At 42.2% G+C, this 14,941-nt stretch overlaps 1 protein-coding gene across 1 annotated transcript in view; it reads right to left on the bottom strand.

Moving 5' to 3' along the window:
* Positions 1-2,163: 2,163 nt before the first annotated feature.
* The window catches only part of LOC141087532 (gamma-aminobutyric acid receptor subunit beta-4-like), a 432,014-nt gene continuing 419,236 nt past the window's right edge, over positions 2,164-14,941 (bottom strand). The window contains exons 8-9 of the mRNA XM_073573100.1: positions 11,712-11,968; positions 2,164-4,982 (exon numbers count right to left, since the gene is read on the bottom strand). Of these exons, the coding sequence (XP_073429201.1) occupies positions 4,614-4,982; positions 11,712-11,968 (626 nt within the window). The 3' untranslated portion in view covers positions 2,164-4,613. The remainder of the gene's footprint in view (positions 4,983-11,711; positions 11,969-14,941) is intronic.

Raw genomic sequence — 14,941 nt, 5'->3', positions numbered from 1 at the left:
TAGAAAGGCAACAGTGACTCAAATTGCCACCCGTTACAACCAAGGTAGGCAGAAGAGCATCTCTGAACGCACAGTGCGTCGAACTTTGAGGCAGATGGGCTACAGCAGCAGAAGACCACACTGGGTACCACTCCTCTCAGCTAAGAACAGGCATCTGATGGCTACTTTCAGCAGGATATTGCGCCATGTCATAAAGCTCGAATCATCTCAGATTGGTTTCTTGAACATGACAATGAGTTCACTGTACTCAAATGGCCTCCTCAGTCACCAGATCTCAATCCAATAGAGCATCTTTGGGATGTGGTGGAACGGGAAATTCGCATCAGGGATGTGCAGCCGACAAATCTGCGCCAACTGTGTGATGCCATCATGTCAATATGGTCCAAAATCTCTGAGGAATGCTTCCAGCACCTTGTTGAATCTCTGCCACGAAGAATTGAGGCAGTTCTGAAGGCAAAAGGGGGTCCAACCCGTTACTAGCATGGTGTACCTAATAAAGTGGCCAGTGAGTGTAGAAATAACAATGTGTAGTGCCTAATACTTTTGAAATACACTATACCTCATCGTAATTCTTTTATATGAAGATGTTAAAGATGAGCGGATCAGGCAAAATCCGAATTCGCCTTGCCATGCGGATTTTCCTTGGAAATTTGATTTATGGAGAAGTTATTCTCCTTCGAATTTAATATCCTTCTGGAGAGACTACAGAGTTTACTAATGTAATATGTAAAGAAAAAAAAATCCTTATACTCACCTCACTGCTCACCTCTCCAGTGTCTCCTCTACTCACCCATTTGGTCCTCACCACATCTTCTCATTCCCTGGTCCTCTCATGGTGTGATGAACTTCTGGCTTTCATAAGGCCCAAAAGGGTTCTGTGCAAGCAAATGGGACATCACGGTGTCATGGCATCACAATGTGCGCAGTGACCTTCTTGCGTTTCTGAACACAACCTTTCCAGCCCCATGAAAGACATAGTCCCGGCACAGTTTGAGATGCCGAAGATTTCAAAGTGAGAGGCTGGTGATCAGAAGATGCAGTGAGGACCAGATGGGTGGTGATACGTATAGGAGGAGCCCAAGAGGTGAGCACTAAGGTTAGTATTAAATGTTTTTACATTTTTTTTACCTCTTGATGGTCTATATTATAACTCAGAAAAATGGAGGCCAGCCATTAGCCGTGTGGAAGTGAATTTGAAAAAAAATCCACATTTTGGTGAATTAAGATTTTTGGAAAATACGAGTGAAATTGAATTCCACCCTCATTTCTAATACATAGTGTATATAAAACATTCTCATGACCACACACTGTGCATGAAATAATGTTACTGCGAGGCAGGACTATGTACCATTAGGAATTTCTTTGTACTTTTCCAGACTAAAAAAGATTTAATTATCCACATTCTGGATGTAAAACCCAGACGTTCTACAGTTGAACTGAACCAAACAAAGAACTTGTTTCCGCATATAAGGCTAACCTTTTTTTGTCCCCTACGGCTTGATACAGAAACCTGATCTGGTCCCTTGGATCAGGCTACGGCATCAGCTGTGTCCAGCTCGTGCATAAAACAACTGACCAGAACACACCTGATAAATGGAAACCCAACCTTTACAGCACCATAGGAAACTAAGTGAGATTCAGAAGAACCGTAAGAAATATAGGTGTTACTTTCCAAAAGCAGATTGGTAAATATGGGTACACTACACCCATCTAAATGGGGTATAAAGAGGTATAAAAGAGTGCGGGTAGAGAGATTAATATGTAATGGAATAAACCTTAATGAAATATAAAAATTTGCAGAAGATCCAAGTCAATGACTCCAAGCTCTGATTTTCTTCTTGTCTATCATATGGGCCTTTTAGAAAGACGGATGAATGGATAGGAAAAAAAAGAGCTACAATTTTCATGCAAAAATAGATGCAAAGCCTTCAAAGTTATCACCAAAACCTTTTGTATACAAATCCAAAAAATGGAGACAGCACCCAAGGCTTGAGAAATGCTCTAATATTTTGAGTCGAAATGTTCCTTGGGTTGATTAAAGTTCATTTTCTCACTATCTGTTCTTAGAGTGCTGCCCTAATTTTTTTGGAGATAGATGATAAATGTCAGACAGCTAGATGGATAGATCTGATGTGTCAATTAAAAAAATTGAGGAGGCCAATAGACATAAACAAGATTTACTAAAATGGGGAAGCAAACATTAAGCATTTGGAGCAAAAAACAACTCTACATGGGATAAGCTACGTAAAGCAATTAGTTTGTATTTGCAGCATGTAGAAGAACCAAGATAGTCTTACTCTTTGAAGAATATCTTCTACAGTCTTCGATAGAAAAATGTGTATCACCTCTCAGTGAATGGGATCAGTGATGCCCTCTGGAAAGTTTCCGAACCACTGTGGCCCTTTTGCCGGCTGTTCTAGAAAAGTGATGCTTTAGAGCGGTACTCCCTTCATTGGATTGTTCAACTTGAAATAATGGTGAAAATATTAAGACCAGTGAGTTGAAATCAGCCCCATGGGGATACGTAACACGAAAGCTTCCGTCGAGAAAGTCCGAGAGAGTAGGAACAATACGTAATATTGTATTAGTCATGATAGCGAATGTGTTTTATGACAAAAGATTTTGTGACAAATCTCTGTTCATAGGCAATTTCGAAGCAGAATTTTTGCTCCTCGTGACAAAAAAAATAAGTTCCACAAAATATCTGAAAATGAGATTTGTTGACCTTGATATAGCACGATTAGTTTTGCCCCCCACAATAGACCTAGTTTCATCTTTATGCAAAGACCCCTATATGATTTTTGAAAGCTTCGTGAGCATATCTTCTGTCCTTACCTATGAAAAACTGATCGATATGAAATACTAGTATAATATACCACTAACATTCAAGTTTTTTAGGCATGGCTCCTTATTGTAACTTCTTGAGACAGTGCTATATGGAGGGATAGCCTCACAGTTTTAATACTATTTATAAAAGTTCTATTTCCTCAGTAGTTTTGGCACTGCTCATGTCCCTGAGCCACTGGGGGTCATTTATTAAACCTGGGCAATGCAGAAGCAGAAAGAGGCCTCCATCTGTCGTAACGTGGAGAGAAATGTCCCGTATCTCTACTGTATCGATCGCTCCAATACAAAACCTTCAAGGTGATGTATCTGTGGGTCATCAGGGCATCAATTTTCGGACAAACGCTTCGAAGCCATGCGCCCTGAGAAGCCATGCTCCCCTTTTCGACGTTAAGCTTTACAGGCGCATCAATTGCAAAATAGGGAATAAACATATTTACAAGAATAAATCAGTTGCACTTTGTACCGAACATTGTTTTTTTCTTGTTTTTGCATCACATTGCTGGCATAGATTTAATAAATGGCCCCCAGTATATTTGTCACTTGGCACTTCATTTGTGTGTGAATACATGTATTTTAGTATATATTCAAACATATCTAACTAGTAATCGAATCCTAGCGAAATCAGGGGTCGTTTAACATCGAAAACCAACCAATACTCTTAGTACATGTCATAGCCAATGTGTTTGGTGGGCCTACGCTCTCCTGTGCACACTAAAACATGAATATGGTCATTTTCTGTTTTCTGTTCAGAATTCACACAAAACTATACAACATTTATATTTTTGGCAGGGAGTTCTCACAACGTGTCCAGAACCATAGAATAGTTGCTCGTTGTTGGCGCACAGGTTCATCTGGTAGATGTCCAATTATGACTTAACGTAAAGTAAGACTTTTAATCTGACACAAGATGGGTTCTTTTAGGTTTTTTTTTATAATTTCTATCAATAATAGCGACTTGCACATTTAATTTGATACTTTCCTAATTTCCTGAACTTTCAAATACTGTAAACGGTGAATTAAAATGTGCAATATCAACTTTAGTATTTTTTTTTTTTACCTTTTATGACAGTGCTATAGTCCAGAACCATTTACTTTTTAGCTTTACTGTTCTCTTTTTTTTTTTTTTTTTTTTTTTTTTTTTAAAAAAGAAGAAAAAATGTGTTTGGCTTTTTTGTTTTCCCGAAACCATTCCTAAAATATGTATTTAGCCAAAGTGCTCAATAGGAGCAGTTAGGTGCAGCTGAAGTTAGCAATTGGAGATATTCTGCTCTACAGAGTTGTTGTCTGCATGCATGTACAAACTTTTCTGTGCCTTTTATAGCCTCACAATATATAGCAAAATTAAGTTAAAACTGCATACGAGAGAAAACAATTACTGGCACTCTCATTCTAACCCTGTACTACCTTCACATTCCCTTTGTTGGAGATGTCTTACTTACAGTAGAAATGTTTCGTTGTTACCTTAATTAGCTAAGTCTCAAGAAAAAATGGTTTCTTCATTAGAACATCCAAAATGACCCACAGTACCCAGACATACTCAATTTCCAGGCAAAAGAAAAAAATAAATAAATAAGAAATTTAGTGAAAAAAATGTGTGACAAAAAGTGCAATTCTCCTTCCCCCTCTTCGAAAGCTTTGGCTTCAGCTTCGTTCTCTGGGCCAAACATCAAACTTTGAAGCAAGAGAGAGTGAGAGACTTAGGTGAAGCTTGTGTCCTGTGGAAGGAAGGGTGTGCACAGCTTAGGGTAGAAGGTAATGGAGATGCTTCAGTTGACATAGTACATCCAGTAAACCAAGTTAAAAAATCCAAAAGTGATGGGGAAAATGATTCTGGACCATTTGTCGATGGTACTGACATCTGTAAGGTCTGGAATCTTAAGCTTTAACTTAGAAGAACGTCGCCGAAGGCGGCAGTTGGCACGTCCACGTGTGGCTGTAAGGGGAACATGACGGTCCAGGGGAGTGTGGCCAAAAGTGTCCCCTCTTGAAGTCAGCTGTTTCCGGAACTGGATCCCTGAGGTGTCGTATGACAGGACGGAGTTCCGGGAATCACCGATGCTGCTTCCCATCTCGGCCGACATCAATTCACTGCTCATGTCAAGGGTGCTGAGAAGAATGTTTCCATAAGGATCAACCTGGGATAGAGAAATATATATAATTAGTGTCCGCAAAAATACAGTTTAAGGCTACTTTCACACTTCAGGTTTTCGGCGTCAGGCGCGATCCGGCGTCGTGCCGGAACGCCGGATCCGGCAAATGTTTAGTAAAACCGGATGTGACGGATCCGGTTTTCTGCCGGATCCGTCTTTTTCTTGACAGACAAAACCGGATCCGTCTCATCCGGTTCATCCGTTTTTCTATCCGTTTTTCGACGGATTACGCCGGATCCGGTTTTTAAAATTGACCCTTGTGGCCTTCCGAACGGGATTGGCTACTGGAAAACTATATATAGCATGTTCCTACAGCCCTTCTTTGACAGGTTGTAGAGGAGAAAGTGCAGGTTGGAGAGAAGAGCAAGTTACTGGCGAAGATGGATGTTGTCATTGGAAATATTTTGAAGAATTTGGCGGATTTTATAGCGGAGGCGAATCGTTTGAGGGTGATTGTTCTGGAGAAGGAGAGAGCGAGACAGCAGCGCATCAGGCATCGTAGACGACGTTTGTGGATCCACCCCATCACAGCCAAGAGAATGACGCGTGGGGTCTATTCTACACTCTGCATGGACCTTCGACGAAACCCGGATACATTTTTTGGATATGTTAGGATGAAAATGGAGAATTTTGATTACTTGGTGGAGCGCATTGCACACCTCATAAGAAAAGCGGACACCTATTGCCGCTTCTCTGTTTCACCCGCAGAGCGTCTGATGGTGACGTTAAGGTAAGCCACATTTATTGGATGTGATCGCATCAGAGCACACTTTCACTGCAATCTTGTTGGTGGTAGTTTGTATCTCCAAGTGTTATAGCTCAGTTTTGGTATGTAATGCTGTGATTTAAAACTAATTTATTGTTTTTTAATTCCCCACAGATTTCTTGCAACTGGAGAATCCCTTTCGTCACTGCATTTCCAGTACAGACTCGGGATTTCCACCATATCTGGAATTGTGAAGTACACATGCCGTGCACTGTGGGACTCCTTAGCTGAAGAGTTTTTACCAGAGCCCACAACAGAGAGGTGGATTGAAATTGCTGACAAGTTTCAACAGATATGTCAGTTTCCCAACTGCTTGGGCGCTGTGGACGGGAAACATATCCGCATTGTAAAGCCAGCTGGATCGGGATCGGAATATTTCAATTACAAGAAATATTTTTCAATTGTCCTCATGGCCATCGCTGACGCGGAATACAAATTTATTGCGGTTGATATTGGGGCCTATGGCCGCTCCAATGACTCTCAAGTTTTCAAACTGTCTGCCATGGGGCGTAAACTGTATGGAAACACCTTCCAGTTCCCACCACCTAGACCGCTGCCGCAAACATCTGGTCCACCTATGCCATTTGTCTGTGTAGGGGATGAAGCCTTCCAGCTGTCAGAACACCTTTTGAAACCGTACTCTAGCAGAGGATTGACAAGACCAAAACGCATTTTTAATTACCGCCTCCAAGAGCAAGAAGAATGGTTGAATGTACCTTTGGTATTCTGACAGCCAAATGGCGGGTCCTATTGACTGCGATCAACCTCAAGACAGAAACTGTGGACGAGGTGATCAAAGCGTGCGTGGTACTCCACAATTTTGTTATCTGCAAGGAACCCATTTCCATTGAGGACACCTCTGAAGAAACCACCTTGCAAGATTACCATGACATTACCACTAGAAGTTCTGTGACGGTTTCAGTAATGAGGGACAATTTTGCACTATACTTTATGTCACCTCAAGGCAGAGTACACTGGCAAGATGACAGAGTGTGAAAGATTTGTGCCCAACTAAACTTGTGTACCTTCTGTACTAACAGTATATACCTTTGCCAACCAAAGTTGGCTATCTTGTCATGGTCTCTATTTTTAGCTTTAGGCCACAGGTGTGTACCTGGTTGTGTTTTATGCAAAGTATTTCACCTTTTAACAAAAGTTGTGTACATTGTTATGAAATCACCAACAATAAACACAACTTTTTAGGTGAAATACTTTGCTTCAAACACAACCAGGAACACAACTGTGGCAAAAAGCTAAAATTTACCCACAGTTATATACCTAGTTTTGAATACCATTTCACCTTTTAAATACCCTGTATTTAACCTTTTTCGCCGCAGAAAGAAATGACAGACAACCAGTGTAAAATAATTTAACTTTTATTGAAAAATGTTTTTTTTAGTAAACTTTTTTAAAATTTTAATAAACTTGTTTAATAAAGCTTTGAAACCATAAAACTGGTCATTTTTATTTAAATACACACATTATAAATCTGTGTAGTGTGTGGTGGAAATACTGCTGGAGGGGCTGCGGGACACTTTGACACTGGGAGTGTAGAGAGAGGACTGGGATCGTGGTGGGGAAGGAACAGTTAGAGGTGAAGGTGTGGAAAAAACTACAGAATGGGTGGACATGTGGGAAGCAGAAGAGGTGGTGGGTGGTGGAGTGGAGGGTTGGGCAGGGACTGTAGGAGCAGATGATGTTGATGGCAAGTTGTATGGGGAAGGAGTTTGGTACGGGGCAGGTTGCTGAAAGTGGGGAGATGTCTGGTACGGGGCAGGTTGCTGGAAGTGGGGAGATGTCTGGTACGGGGCAGGTTGCTGGAAGTGGGGAGATGTCTGGTACTGGGGAGGTTGCTGGTACTGGGGAGTTTGCAGGTACTGGTGAGGTTGCTGGTACTGGGGAGGTTGCTGGTACTGGGGAGGTTGCTGGTACTGGGGAGGTTGCTGGTGCTGGGGAGGTTGCTGGTGCTGGGGAGGTGGATGGTGCTGGGGAGGTGGATGGTGCTGGGGAGGTGGATGGTATGTAATAGGAGGGGGAGGATGGAAAGTGGCTGGAGGGGGTGTAGATGTAATAGGAGGGGGAGGATGGAAAGTGGCTGGAGGGGGTGTAGATGTAATAGGAGGGGGAGGATGGAAAGTGGCTGGAGGGGGTGCAGGTGGAGGAACTACTGTGGTGGGAGGAGGAGGTTGGGAGGTAACTTGCTGGAGAGCAGCATGGCATGAATGCATTACATGCATCTGCTGGGCAGGAGAGAGCGTTTCCATGCGCTCCACAACAGACCTGAAAAAGGTGTGGTTTGGCGAAGATCTTGCTTCTGAATGCATGGTTTGCAGAAGTGTCTTCACCTCCAGAATGCTGGAGTTGATCTGCTGATAGCCTGCGGAGATTTGCTCTGACAAGACTTTTAGACAGTTCTGGAAAGATGCATTCAGATGCAAGAACTCTGGCGCATAAGTCTTTTCCTGACCCCTCTGACGCTGCCGCCCAGTACTCGCAGGTGTACTAGAGGTGGCAGGGGCAGAAGGGTGGGGTAAAGGGAAAGCAATCTCCTCACCAGCAGCTTCATGTAATGTAGGCGGCCACGATGCTCCTGTGCTGGTGGATGGGACAGATGGGTCGAATGTGTGGGAAGGCTGGGAAGGTGCAGATGTACCGGGGCGGTCGAAGTGTCCCTCGGTGCCGGTCTCCTCAGGGATCGCCTCAGAAGGGTCCAATCGTGCAGGCTCCCGAGTGCTGCTCACCGTGCTGTGGAATAAAGAGAAAAAAAAACAATTAAAATAGTGACATGGTATGGCCCTGGCTGAAAAAAAGAAAGTTACATCTAAACATTTTTTTGTCACATGTGGTGTGTAATATTTACCTTCTGGTGAGCATTGTCTCCCGGAGGAACGACAGGGCTCGTGCGTACTTGTACTTGCTCCTGCGTCCTCCAGATCCACTCGGGGCCCGCATCTCTTTATTGAACTCCTTCTTGAAACGATCCCTCACAGACCGCCACCGCTTCACAATTCTCTCCCCTGAAACGAGAAAGGACAAAGTGGTTAGTATACAACATCAGTGTTTCCCAAACTCCAGTCCTCATGGTCCCCAGGGGTCATGTTTTCAGGATTTCCAAAGTAAATAGAAATCCTGAACACATGATCCGTGGGGACCACGAGGACTGGAGTTCGGGAAACACTGGTTTAAATCAAGCAACCGGTACTGTATATACTTACGCTCTTTAATCTGGGCCCGAGCTTCGAGGTCCTCCCAGCGGTCCACAAGGAGCGAACAGATTTCCTCCCAGAGTCGTCGGGTAACGATCAGGTCAGCGTGGCGTCGGTCAGCCATATTCCAGAGCGGCTCCCTTTCTCTGACGAGATCGATGAGGCGGTCCACATCAATCCCTCCATCCTCACCGTCAGAGTCGGGAGCACGCTGTGAAGGCTGTTAAAGAAAAAGACAAAAATAACATAATTAGCCTCCACAAAAGAAATGAAATAAAAAGTGCAAAAAAAAAAAAAAATATATTTATACTTACACGCTGGTGACAGCCGCGTTGCTGTCGCCGACGACCCTGGGAGGCACTGCGAGGACCTCTTGGCCGAGCACCAGATTGGGAAGACTAGAGAAGAAAACAAAAAATGTTATGTCTTTGGATGTAGGCATTTGTTTGCTGTGTGTGGTCTGCAGAACATTGTTTTCTATGTGTTGTGTGTAGTGTGATGTTGTGTTTCTGCGTTTGATGCAAAAAACTTGCCAATTGTGAGCCCACTCCAAGTGTCTGTCCACCCCTTCCTTCTTCTTCTGGGAGCTCCTCTTCATCTTGTGATTCCTGTTTTGAAATAAAAGGCAATGAATACACATATATTACAGAGATGATGGATTTTGGAAATAAAAACTTACCGTCAAACGCTGACGATGCGAGGGAGGGCTCCCAGAAGATGTGCTGTCTTCCTCATGGCCAGACTCCATGGCTGTGGGTGGTGTTTCTGCTGCTGCCATTGCTGCTGCTGCTGCTGCATCTATTGGGCGGCTGTTGAATAAAGAGAAACAAAGGGCCAATGAATATCTTGATATTCCATAGCCCTAGTTTGGAGGAATGGGGGATTTGATAATTACCGTCTCTCATCTGCTGCTGGACTCCCCTCCCGTTGTTCAGCATGCTGCTCCATTTGGGGTGGTGCTGATGGTGCTGCTGCTGCAGATGTCTGCTGCCTTCTCCTGCTCCTGGTTCTTGGCTTGGGTGGCATGTTGGGTGTGGCTGAGGGTCCCATTGTCTTGCTTTTATATATGCGCATTGCGGCGCTCATAGGCTTTCATTGTATGAAAAAGCTGGACACGCCGGATCCGGCGTGTCCGGCTTTTTCGACGGATACAAAAAACGTTACAGTCACCGTTTTTTCCAGACGCCGGATCGCCTCACATTGCCGGATCCGGCGAAAATCGGATGAAACGCATGGCCATCCGGCTCGATCCGGCTCTAATGCAAGTCAATGGGGGGGAAACCGGATCCGGCATTGCATTTCGACGGATCCGGTTTTAGTCAAAAGCGCCGGATCGCGCCTGAAGCTGAAAACCTGATGTGTGAAAGAGGCCTAACAGGTCTCCTCTATGTTGCCCTGACATCATTTTTAATTTTTTTTTTTTTATCTACTGGTAGCAGACCACAAAATTTGGAACTCCACCTTTGTTAGTCTTCTTTAATACTGCAGGTAGGTTTTTTGTTGCATCAAAATGGAACATATTCCTCCCACATACTTTACTATCGCTCTTTGCCATTTGGATCCCCAGCTGCTCCTGTTTATGAGCGAGGACTGAAGCCACATGGTGCTACAGTGGCTTTTTTACCTCAGAGATGTCACTTTAAAAGGAATCTGTCACCAGGTTTTCACCATATACAGTAGGGCCAGCTCCATTAAAACCTTTTTTACTGCATATTGGAATGCTGTAAAAAAGTCCCCAGTCCAGCAAATTCCAAGAAAGATTTTATTATACTCACAGGCGGAGCAGTTATGTCAGATGGGCATTTGTGGTCTTGATCCGTCCCGTCCTCTCTTCTAGCGATCGTTGTCCTCCTTCCCTGCTTCATAGGTATGATGCATCCTACGTCATTCACACAATGTTCCCTATCACGTTCCTGCACAGGCACACATTTCTCTGTCATGCCAAAGGCAGAGCAAAACCATATGGTGAGCAAGTCCCGAGACAGGCTAAAGAGTGCTGATGACCCGGAAGTAAAGCCAAAGCGTGCGCACTACAGCACGTTGCTCTGCCCTCAGCAGGGCAGAGGAAAATGCACCTGTGCAGTAGCGCAATGGCGGAAACTCTAGATGACGTGGATGATGCCTCCTCCACATGAGGCAGGGAAGGACAGCGATAATATGAAGAGAGGAGGTGCTGGATCGAGACCGGAGACAGCCATCAGACCAGACAACATAATATGTAGCTCTTTCTTGGGATCTGCAGAGGGGATTGGCTACTTTTTTACAGCATTACAGCAAGCTGTAAAAAAGGCCCAAATGTGGTGGCCCTACTTCATATGGGGAAAACCTGGTTACAGGTTCCCTTTAAATTATTCATGAATAAATGTTGAACACAGAGGTTTTATTCTTCATTTGTGAAGATTATAGCTCCCCTGAGACCTCCACCACCTGCATTGCAATGCAGCAAGTGGATGGATGGGATCACCATTATACAAGAAAAAGCCAAAGTTGATCATAAAGTTATGGCATGTCCTATCACTTCTAAAATAGGAATACCCCTTTGTACCTCCAAAGACCTGTTTTTTATAATTTTTTATAATATATTTTACTCACATTGTTCCTTAATATTTTTGACTACTATATATTTAGTCACCGTTTTTGATACCTCCTGTACAATTTTAGACATTTATCGTGCCATTGTTCTTACAGCATTGATATACATTGTCATAAAACATTTTCTTCTTCATGGTGGTAACAAATTACCTGTTCTCTCACTCTTCTCTCCTCGTAGCGATGACGTTCATTATTTGATTTGCTTGTTCTCTCATTTATTTTTTTCTGCTGCTGAGGGCCCCGACCAAAGAATACATAATTGACGAATGCATACTCCAAAAGAGCAAGAAACACAAACACGAAGCATCCCATAAGATATACATCAATAGCCTTAACATATGGAATTTTTGGCAGGGTCTCCCTTAAATGCGTGTTAATTGTTGTCATAGTGAGCACAGTAGTCACTCCTGAAATACAAAAAAAATGCAACAGCAAGGTAAAAAACATGTAACGTCTCTAGAAAACGTCTCTTCTGATGGCTTTGATCGCCCTAAACCTGATGCTTAGATTGTACAAGATGCTTTCACTCTTTGTTACGATGATGGAAATTTGTAAAATTGTTCTGAAAAATTAAACAACTAAGAAACTTTTTAAACAAGTCCATTTGCAAAGTTTCTTAGTTATTACTAATTAAATTACTGTATATGATCAGATTTCAGACATTAAATTTAATTAAACATATCATATCCACAGGCAGATTGGTGGCACATTCTCCCATCTAAAGCAAGTTTTCCTTCTTTGTTACTAAAAAATTGTATTCCCCTAAAATAACAATTCTTGACCAACTTTTCTTAGAACTGAGTATTGTGACATCTTCTGTTATTCTTACTAGGAATTAATGAAAAAATTGAGAATTTATAGAAAAAATTGACAACCATTTTTCCTAGTTACATCAGCATGTCCTTAAAACAATGTCAGAATTTCAGCACTGAGTGGACATTGTCAAAATTTGCAGGGACACAACCATAATGTATAACACCAAGTTATCAATGTATTCATAAATTTCTAGAAATAAATTTGAAATGCTTTGAGAATAAGTCGAACTGTTACCTTCTACAACGCGTATTGGAATATTTGTGGACACCCCAGCAGCAGCGCAAATTACCCACATCTCCGAATACTTTAATATCCTGATGGATCTACCCACCTGAGGAGCTTCAGCAGCTAGAAAACCTCTCTTTTTCGTATTTCTACTAGTGTTGTGTATCACACAACCACACTAGGTGAGCAGTACCACTTTATTTTATGCATTGTTACTTGGATACAACCCTAATGTGCTTGAATTGTCCCGACAATCTTTTTCAATTCTTCTGCAATGAGAGCTTTTCTTATTTTTATGGAAAACCAAGGATGGACAAAAAGGGGTTGGTCTCATCAATGTGAAAAGTTCTGGTCGTCTTGGATGGACACAGCTGGGATAGCGTCTTTATATCATTATCAGAATATCTGCAGGATGATGGGTCTAAAATAACTGAATGTGTATTCTGCATCTCCCAGGCTTATGTGAGTGAGTGGAATAGAAAAATATAATAGAAAGCAAGTACCGTATCTGCTATACATGTTGGGTATGTTGAATGAAATCCTATACTGAAACTGCAGGTTGCCTACTTATCCATATGTATGCAACGGGTAGAAGGAAACCTGGGAACTCGGGCAACAAAGGACGTAGAACAGATTTATATCAATTATCCCACAGGCCAGAAAAGGAACCAAATTCCACTATTAAGTCCAATTTTTAGAGGTGAATAGACCCATTGTTTCCTTTAGTTTTGGAGACTGACAAATAGCTAATGCCAGGGTTTCAATGGAAAAGGCAAAAATAGTGTGGAGATGGGCCATCTTTGTCTCTTGCCTCTTCCTAATAAGAAAGGATTTGTTTGAATCTTGGCCCTGGGAGTATAAAGGGGGTTGTCCACCTTTTTGGACATTTTCTTCTTACTTGCAATTGCAAATGATTTTTGCAATTGGGTTTCATTCAACATTTTGTAAAGTTTGCTTCCTGTAGCCTCTGTAGTAGATTGTCTCTTGCTGGCTGCAGAATGAAGTAATGTGGTCGGACTCGACCACATTATCTTCATGAGTTGAGGACGTGACTATAGGGATGACAGGTTCTCCTCTTGTACTTGTTAGTTTTAGTCTCAGGATGCATAGCTCTCCAGCCCGCAAAATGGCTGTAAGTGGGGGAGCATGTGCTCAGACCCTGCCATCAGTCTCCTCCAATAGAAAAGCAGTAGGAGGCAAACGATGCAAAATTATGAATGAAACCCAGTTGAAAAAATGATTTTTATCCCCAATTGCATGCATTTAGGTAAGAAAACAATGGTTTGCAAAGGTGGACACCCTTTAAAAAGGATTTGTCCTTATTCTGAACCTTAAATCTGGCCAAGGCCTGTTTCACATGATGTTTTTGTGTTGCACTTGATGTATCTTGTATGTACTACATAAAAAAACATTTAATTTGATATGTTTGTATTTACCTAGAATATAATGGGAAAAATCATAAGTCAAATTGGTATCCGCTTGACATATGCTTATAAAAATAACCGTTTCGATCCTTTTTTTTTTTACAGGATGCGCTTTTTCAACCTTCAAACAAAGTGGATCCAGTTTTATAATATTGAAGTTTATGGAAGACAGATGCATGTTTTTTGTATTTTTTCCCCACCAAAATAAGTCTCATGTTCTCCCGATACTTTCCCCACACGTCCATTAAGAAAAATTGATCCATTTAAAAAAAAATAAAATGTCTGGAGATCCTACGCCTTTTTCTTGTAACACATCTATGTTAGAAAAATGGATCGAACAGCTTTCAAAATTTACAAAAACATGGTGAGAAACAGGCCTCAGAGTTTCCGAAAGTTTGACCAATCTGATGCAAAAATTCAGGTGATGCCGAGTCTTGGTCAGCAACCACGTTCAAGTACGAATCTCGACTAGTAATATCCAAAGATCCATTTTTTTTCCCTGCCATAAAGCTGGTTTAGTCAGAATGGACCAGTAAGAATATAACTTAGTCTCAAAGTGAAAATTTGAGCCACTAATTCTTAACATTCAAGAGATATGAAGCGATAGATGTACAGGTAAGTTTTGATTTTTTTTTTAAACTTTTTAATGCATTGATGTAATAAAAAGCTTGATTTTGTACCATTGAGGATTTTTCATTCCACAAGGGCAGCCCAAGTACTGGGATATCGCCACTAAACTGTCCTGCAATCTGGAAGAATTTCTCCACCAGCCGCAACTTCTAAGGCTCTTATTGGTGCCCCCAGGTGAAGACCGCCATCGCTCTCACCCTTTCTTATTTCTCTAGTGATACTGCCCTATTAAATGCCTCTGTCCCAACCAGACCTCAGCATGTATAGGTTTACGGTGGAGTTAGG

Source organism: Dendrobates tinctorius, unplaced genomic scaffold (assembly GCF_039654945.1).
Source record: "Dendrobates tinctorius isolate UK_male_01 unplaced genomic scaffold, ASM3965494v1 ptg000034l, whole genome shotgun sequence".
NCBI lineage: Eukaryota > Metazoa > Chordata > Amphibia > Anura > Dendrobatidae > Dendrobates > Dendrobates tinctorius.
The sequence above is the reverse complement of the archived record's forward strand: the minus strand, read 5'-3'. Positions and strand labels throughout refer to the sequence as shown.